General features: G+C 33.5%; 1 protein-coding gene and 1 pseudogene across 1 annotated transcript; one reads left to right on the top strand and one right to left on the bottom strand.

The window, feature by feature from the left end:
- Window positions 1-2,306: 2,306 nt before the first annotated feature.
- On the top strand, window positions 2,307-4,115 carry LOC140803666 (lysM domain receptor-like kinase 4). The gene has a single exon (XM_073159566.1). It carries the CDS (start codon window positions 2,307-2,309, stop codon window positions 4,113-4,115), a length of 1,809 nt encoding a protein of 602 aa, XP_073015667.1.
- A 711-nt stretch (window positions 4,116-4,826) lies between these two features.
- Window positions 4,827-6,442, bottom strand: LOC140842421 (lysM domain receptor-like kinase 3; annotated as a pseudogene).
- Between the last annotated feature and the right edge of the window lie 2,842 nt (window positions 6,443-9,284).

The following is a 9,284-nucleotide window of genomic DNA, read 5'->3' as shown; positions in this document are numbered from 1 at the left end:
AAATATAAATTAGTATTTGTTGATCTAAAAAAATAATTTTATATTATTTTGGTTTACATACCTTCTCTCGGATGAAAATCATTATAAAACATTGAAAATATGTTATTAATATATGTTTTAAATTGAAATATTTTTCATAAAATTAAAAAATGTTGCAAACTTAATAAATTTTGAAATTTAATATTTTTATTAGCTAATTTAAAAAAAAATTATCGGAAGTAATTTTAAGAAATATTATTATTTTTAATAAAAGGTTGAGAAATTCTAGTAAAAGATCTAACAAATTAAGACTTGAATAAAATTTAGAATGTAAATAATATTATGTTATTAAAAAATATTATTAACCTGATGTTGAATATATTATCACATACTATAATAATCACGTATATTATATTTCACAAAATTAACATTTTTTTAAAAAACTTTCTAGTGAAACTAAATCGGAGAAAAAATTAACATGTTTTTAAAAAACTTTCTAGTGATATTAAATTGGAGAAAAAAAAAAGTGAATTTGTAATTTAGACTTGAAACTTGCGTATTTTTTCATTTATAATCATGTTATAGTAAATTTTCATTTTTAATCATGTAATTTGTATTTTTTTCATTTTTATCCTTTAGTTTGTATTTTTATTTTTTACTTCTTGGTCCTTTTTTTTACAAAAAAATATGATGTACTCGAGCAAAAATAAGTCCAAATATAGAAAAATACAATGATAAAAATATAACTTTCTCATTAAATTGAAATTTCTTTTATGGAAAGATATTAATAAAATGGAAAGTTGGATGTAAATATATCAAAATATTAAATAAGAGTGAAAAAAGCATATAGAAGTCAATTTAAGAATTAAAAAGTGTGGTTAAGAGTGTGATTAGTAAAAACACAATCCTTTCATTATTAATTATATAACGTAAATTACTATATGTTATGTTACCACATGTCTATTTCTTATCATGTAGTTAAGGGCGGAATGAAGATTTTGGTTCAATGTAGACTAAGACAATAGCATATAATAATTAATAAAAGAAAAAAAAATGTCGTCAATTGACAAGTAGAAATAATGTTTTATAATGTTCGAACATAAGCTACAAACAACCAATAGCACTTGTTAATTGATGAAAAACATCGGAAAAGTGACGAAGAACATCGTATGAAATCTACAAGAAATTTTTTTTAATCGAAAATATAAATATATTCTATAATTAATTATAAAAAAGACACGAAATTTATAATAATTTTTGGGCCCATTGTAGACAGCCAAGGCTGGCTCCACCAGTGCAATGTAGTCGAGGTTATGTATGATATATTATCTTTATACTATCATTAAGTGTTGTTTTGGTTAATTTATGGAATATCAAAACAAAGGGTACGATGATGAGTTTAAAAAAAGAAAACGTTAAAGAGAAGTTGAGGATAATTAAAAATATCGTTCAATGGAACAACTAATTAAAACAATCCAGAAAAGACAATGTGGCTCGGGGAATATGTAAATTTAAGAAGAACAAATAGGAAGTACAACGTGGCTCGGGGGCTTGTGATACTGGATCAATTAATCAAGTTTTGAGGACGAAACTTTCTATTTATACGCATATAAATTGCGAATATGATTCTGAATTTTGCCATGTGAGACCTAATGTTATTCACGTGCTCGGTGCGACAACAATGTGTTGGTTAAATTGAAACTAAAACCCAAAATAAAAATGCAATGCTACTACAATATTACTTAAAGTATCGTATGGATTTCATTCGTAATATGTCAACGTCCTCGACATGTTTGTTTATTTTTTTGTATTTATCACTGTCGGACAATCAAAGAGGAGAAACAATTTTGGTGGAAGGAGAATAATGTGACCGTGTATTTTCGTGCAGCATGGGTCTTTTCTTTCTCTTTTTTTTTACTCCCCTTTCAAATCTTTAATCATATTTTAACGATTTCTTCTTTTTTTTATTAAAAAGCATAGGCTGCAGACAAACCCTTTGATGTCTGAGAATTTGTCTGTATTTATGTATTTACAAAGTTGAAAGATTCTCTTCTCCAATGATTTCAACACAAAAAACTCATCTCTTTTCAAATTTTTGGCAACTCTATTCAGCCGGCTAGCTACTTGCCTCTCATGTTTAGTCCCACTTGTAACATCGATCCAAATTTTCTAAGTTTTTGTGTCATCCCTTACGTCTTGTAAATTCTAGCCTTCTCTCCTTCAAAGTACTAATTAATTCTTGCTTTTTATATCAAATTATCCTCCTGATCATCACAGCTAAAAGAATATTTCAAGATCGAAATGCTAGAATTTTTTTTGCTTCAACCATGATTTGTTTGTGCTTCTTCTTACTATGTTTATGCTTTGATCTGATCTGCAGCAGCCCACAATTCTATGATCAAACACTATGTGATTCAGATAAGAATTATCCAGGCACTAGGTACACGTGCAATTACTCACGATTGTCATGCCAGACGTTCGTTGTATATAGAGCCAATGACAAGTTTGCAACAATCTTGAGCATTTCAAATTTGTTCGAAAGAGATCCAAGTGTCGTATTGCCAATCAACAGCCTCTCATCTTCGAATCAGATTCTTGAAACAGGCCGTGAAGTGCTTGTTCCGGTCACGTGCTCTTGCACGGGCCAGTTTTTTCAGATAAATATGACCTACACGGTGTCTCAAAATATAACATTATCAGCAGTTTCATGTGAGATTTTCGAGGGGTTGGTGAAATACGTTACGTTGGCTGAGGAAAATCCGGTCCTGAAAGGCCTTCTACTTGGTACGGTGCTTCGAGTGCCTCTAAAATGTGCTTGTCCAGAATCAGATGATGATGCTTCTGTGAAATTCCTTGTCACATACCCTTTTATCAAAAGGGATAATACAAAAAAACTGAGCGAAAAATTCAACGTTTCGGTAGAGGAAATATGGCAAGAAAATCATTTGCAACCCTCGCCAACTGTGTATCCATACACAACTGTTTTAGTACCCTTGAAAGATAAGCCATTCATAAATCTAAGCATTCCCGATTCGGACCCTCCAATGCCTCAGTTTCTTCCCACGATTCCCGTTGCAAGGACGACTAAAAGCTCACAGATAAAGAATCTCTACACTGTGGGATCTGTGCTGGTTTTCTGTCTGATTCTTGCAATTTTAGTGGCATGTGGCTTGTATATTAGAACCTTGAAGAAGTTCAAAAACTCGAATTTCCACTCTTCAACTCGTAGAATCAGTTCGTTGAACTCATGTTCTACTCCAACAAGAAGCTCCACGTGTCTATCTCCGGATTTACTTAATGGGATCAAGTATTCTTTATGTACTTTCACGATGGAAGAGATAAAAATCGCCACCAAGAACTTGAGTGAAAGCGCTAAGATAATTAACGGTGTTTACAAAGGATCGAGTGAAAATGGTGAAGTGATGATCAAAGAAATGAGATTTGAGGACACCAAACAGGTAATCGATCTGCATTCAAAAATCAACCACGTCAACATAGTGAAGCTACATGGGGTTTGCTATGGAGAGCACGATTTCTCGTGGTCGTATCTTGTGTTTGATTACCCTTTGAATGGCAACCTAAGGGACTGCTTGGAAACATCATCTGCTGCTTTTCATTGGCAACGAAGGACTCAGGTAGCGTTTGATATCGCGACCGGTCTTCATTACTTGCACTACTCTGTTGTTCCCGCATATACTCATAGGAACATGAATAGCAAAGGCATATTCTTGACTTCAAACTGGAGGGCAAAGATCACAGTATTTGGGAACGTCACAGAATCCGGGAGTTTAGCATGTTCCACAAGCTGGATTGCTCCCGAGTACATTGCCAACGGGCTTGTGAGTGAGAAAGTGGATATCTTTGCGTATGGGGTTGTTCTGTTCGAGCTCATTTCAGGGAAGGATGCAATGGATGGGAATTTTTTCAAAGAATCGATCTTGTTTCTTGGGGGAGGAGGTATTGATGGCGGGTGCTTCGATCAGTTGAGAGATTTGGTCGATCATTGTTTGAAAGACGACTATTCTCTGGCTGAGGCCTTATGCTTAGCGATCTTAGCTAGATCATGTGTCGAAGATGATCCTATGCATAGACCATCAATGGATGATGTCCTAAAAATTCTTGCTAGAATGGTTTGATTCAAGAAATTATAGCAAATTTGTGACCTGTAGTATGAGCTATGTTCTGTTTATGCACCACATATATCGAAGAAAAAGGGTTTCAAATATTTTTTCCTTGTTCATTCTTATGTGAAACGTAAAAGTGCTACATAATTTAGAGTTTGCCGGTCAATTAGATCAAGTAGTGCAATGTCGATTATTTATTATTCTGTCATTTACTACGTTTGACTGGCACAATAGTTATTCATGGATGGAATTATTCAATTTATTATAGTTAGGTCTCAGATGAGTTTACAAGCTGACTTTGGGACATGTACAATAGATATTAGTGCAGTGATACGGACGTGCGTGTTTATACAATATTTTTTACAATTTGTTTAGTTATATTTAAACGAAAATCAAAATATAATTATAAGAAATAACGAAAAATTATATTATAATTTTGATATATAAATTAAAAAAAACAAAAATAAGAATTGAAATTATAACGTGATGTTTAGAAAAGAAATATTTTATCTGCTAAATTAAATATGACTTCCATTAATATTTTAATAATTTATTAATATATATAATTATTAAATTAAATATGACTTCCATTAATATTTTAATAATTTATTAATATATATAATTATTAAAACAGAGGATAATATCAAAAATTAGTTATTCTGATAATATTAAATTTAATATTATATAATATAGATATTAGAGAGAAGATATTAGTGATGAATGGTTGTCCTCGATTTTGAGACATCATATAATAATATGTATCCAATTGTGAAGAATCGTAATCCTAAAAAAAAAATTGTGACAAAGCTAGCTCTACCTAGGTGCCAATGAGACTGAAATCTCAGTCGGGACCTTAACCCGGTCGGCCCAAATTCTCGATGCCAAATAAAGCTTCGATATCTTACCCGCGACCCATTTCATCTCAGGTCTCTTATCCGGATCCTCCTGCACGCATTGCAACGCAACACGTGTCAGCCTCTCCACCACCTCCACCGGGAAAGAATCCTTCAGCCTTCTATCTACCCACCGCCTCAACCTCCCCTCCACCCCCTCGCCGCCGCCCTCCAACACCTCCCTAGCTGTCTCGATCAACGATATCCTACTGTAACTACCGTTTCTCAACTTGTATTTCACCGGCTCCTCTCCGGTTAACAGTTCAAGAATGACAACCCCAAATGCGTACACATCGGTCTTCTGGGTCGCCACACCGGTGGACTTGAACTCCGGCGACATGTACCCTCTAACGCCCTCAAATTGCCTATCAGCCGCCGCCGCGTCTGTCTTCTCCTCCCCCATCGTCTCGCCGCAAAGCTCCGCCGCGCCGAAATGGCAAATCTTGGCGTTGAAAGAAGGCTCGGTAACAAGTATTCCGCTGCTCTTTATGTGCTTGTGGATCATATCAATGCTTAATCCTGCCATGTTATGAATGTAATCAAGCCCGTGTGCTACGTCCGTCGCAATCTGCATACGCGACATCAAGGTCGATAGAATTGTAAAATCCGGATTCATCTTATTCCTCAGGCACACACCCAAGTCCGATCCTTTCACGAATTCATAGATGAGGTAAATATGTTCGCCGGAAACGGAAACTCCGAGGAGCTTGACTATGCTCGTGTAGTGGCTTCTGCTGATCACCGACAGCTTCTGTTGTACATCCGAACTCGACATGGATTTACGGAGCTTGCGCTGGAAAACGACGACGTCTTTCCCTTTCAGAACGCAGCGCCAGGACTGGGAAGAAGAGGATGCGGAGGAGAACCTCTTGGCCAGAAAATTATTCGTGGCGGCGCGGATTTCGGAGAAGTTGTAGATTGTGGTGCTTTCTGGGAGGTTGTCCCGTAGGCTTGACAATGAGGTTCGACTATCGGCGGAGGTGGTGGCGATGGACGAATCAAGCCTGTAGGTGGCGGAGGAAGATGCTGAGGTGGCGGTGTTGAAAGGATTCGACTGGGGGCCGTTGGTAAGCTCGAAGAAGATGATGATGAGGGCTTGTCCGCCTGTAATCTGGACGATGACTTCCTTGGGGCTGCCGGAGATGAACTGGTGCGTCGAGGTGTCGGGGTCGGGGTCAGGCTCGATCTGGGCTCGGATGCTTGGATCGCCATTTTCGTCTTACACATAACAGAGCAAGATCTTGAAATCCAAGATGGCTACCTGAAAATTTGGGAAGATTTGGTGGAAATTTAAGTAGTATTCCATTAGAATAGCTGTAAAAATCTCGAATTGGTATTAAAAATAGTACACTGATTAAATTTGTTAGTATTCGGTCGATAAAGACAGGACTCGATGCAAAATTATTGTCTTAACAACTTAAATATCATAATACATAATAACCTGACTTCGTTACAGAAATACTATTTTAAATTTTCAGATTCTATCCTTATTTTATTTTATATAAATAGTAATAAAAAAATAACTCATGATAGTATCGACTTAATAATTTATTTACGACAGCTGATCGAAAACTCTAGGAAAGGATTTGAACGCTCAAGTACTTTTTAGCAGGCATGACAATTGCACTCCCGGTGCCGCATCAAACGGGGCGAGTTCGGCTCATTTATTGGGTTTGGAATAAGACAAAAATTTGGGTGATACGATCTCAGTATCTCACAGGTCATATTTTGTGAGACGGATCTTTATTTGGGTAATCAATGAAAAAGTATTGTTTTTTATGCTAAGAGTATTACTTTTTATGGTGAATATGGGTAGGATTGACCCGTCTTACAGATTGAGATCCGTGAGACGATTTCACATGAGACCTACTCTGAGAATAATTCAAATTCCTCTTAAAGTGGGTACGAGGGGAAGATGAGATTGTGATCCAATTCAGAACTCTTGAATTATATACATGTGCATATAATAAAAAAATAAGTTTGAATACTCAATATCATATAATTATCTTTTCACTGATCATATGATTCAAAATGGATAAGAGAAATTTAAGATTTTGGTGAAAGCATGGAATCGTGTTTGAAAATATGAGTGAACTTCATGTTACTTACTAAATGCTAAGTCCAATTATCTAAAATTGTTTGAAAATTTGGGAAGGAGGACTGAGAATTTGGGGTTGATCGATTCGCAGATAATTAATTATTCGAAAATACATGAAAATTTCAGATAGGAATTGATTAGATATGATGTCATTAGTCTCAACTCCATTGGAATTGCGAAAAAAAGGGTCGAAATTACTATTAAAAAAAAGAGGAAGAGTGGATGGCTCCGTGTTTTGGTGTCCAACTTCCAATATTCCCGATAAAGACAGGACTCAAGCCAAAAGTTGTTGCTTAGCAACTCAATTTATTATTGTTGTAGAATTGTAATTAGTTTGTTAAAAAAAATCTGATGACGTTGTAGTTAATTTCATGAGACATATTTCTGATTCGACTTCAGACCGTAAAAAACGTTGTTTTGTATGTCAAAATATTATTTCACTCTAGATATAAACTGGATCAACTCGTCTCACCGATACATATCCATAAGATTATCTCTATGTTTTTTTAAAATTAATACTCTAAGGTATAGTTTGGTACATAGGATATGATAAGTAAGGGATATACAATATAAGGATATAATGATAAGATAATATGTTGAATGTTTGGTATGATTTTAACAAGAGTGATTAAATTTATATATTGACATGTAATGACAAAATTAACCCTATCACAAAAACTTATATTTCATTGTTATCAAGATCTTGTAATTGCATATCTCAATTTATATAAGATAATATGTTGAATGTTTGGTATTATTTTCGTTTTTTTTGTCTTATTTTGGAAATTATTTAAATAATTTTTTTCCTTTTTCAAAGGTGATCATCGGTCAAATTTGATTTTTACCTTTTTTTTATATAATCTTTTTCATATCGAAGGGACCTAGTAACTATTTGTGTGTGTATATATGTATCTATATATTTGTATATATGTATATATTTAATAAGCATTTAACATTACTTAAATGTATTTAAATAAATGGAGGTAATTAAGTAATTTGTAATATATTTTATCATTAAATTAAAACTATCACACCTCTTACTAAGGATGTTTTATCCTTCTAAAAATGTATTTATCAATGTCCCATTATATTATCATGGGTTTTTTAAAAACGTACCAACTGTAGGATAAGACGGATTATTTATCAATCTCACCCTTATCCCGTGTACCAAACAGTGCCTAATTAGTTTAAAAGAAGGGTTATAGACCTTTTAAAAATTTGTGCTAACTCGTTTAAAAATATTAAAATGATAGTTACAACAACTCAATTTTCGTGGTTGATTATACTATAATTGACAAGAACAACGATGTGGAATTTAACCAAATCAAGTATTTTAAAAAAAAAAGTTTATAGAGGTTGGACATTATTACACAAAGGAGTTGCGCGAAAAAATCAATCCCCTTTTAAAGAAAAAATGTAAAATAAGTAATTTAAGTCAAATCAGCAGTCATCGAAAGGATTTGTCCACACGTGACTTTTGGCGGCTAAAGAGCGATAGAGATGACGATTTTCTCTCGTAGACTCAAAAATAATCTAATATTCGTTCGAATCGAGAAGAATGTTAACGAAATTTTTACTCAATTATAATTGAATTTGAAATTTTCGGGTATAGAGATGAAAACTACTCTTAAACAATCGTACTCGTACTTGACCCAAATACTCGATTAAATTAATATATATGATTTTTCTGGTTATGATGTTAATTTTATTTTGTTTTTTTGAACACAAACATATTGTGGATGGTTTTGTGGATCAATTTGTGATACATATTTTCTATTTAGTATATCCATGAAAAATATTATTTTTTATACCAAAAGTGTTATATTTTATTATAAATACGAGCATGGTAAACACATCTTACGAATAAAGATATATGATATTGTATCAGAAGAGACCTATCCTGAATGATATTAATTGGACGAATGAACAAAATTTAAATATAGTTGAAACTATTTTTGTAAGGTGATGATCTTAGGATAAATTGTTTTTAGTATTTTGTTAATTATTATATAATTTTTAATCTATTGTTATCGATAATTTAGTCACGGCTTGCTCGAAATAATTCAAATTTGAGAAAATACGTGATACTATGACATTTGGGTAGAGTGTGAATATTCAATCATCTTATGTGTATGAGAATGACGATGAAATTGAATATCCGATAGAGATTATAAAAATGATGACTATTTT

This window comes from Primulina eburnea, chromosome 10 (genome assembly GCF_022965805.1).
Source record: "Primulina eburnea isolate SZY01 chromosome 10, ASM2296580v1, whole genome shotgun sequence".
Classification (NCBI taxonomy): domain Eukaryota; kingdom Viridiplantae; phylum Streptophyta; class Magnoliopsida; order Lamiales; family Gesneriaceae; genus Primulina; species Primulina eburnea.
This window is presented reverse-complemented; position numbering and strand designations above follow the sequence as displayed.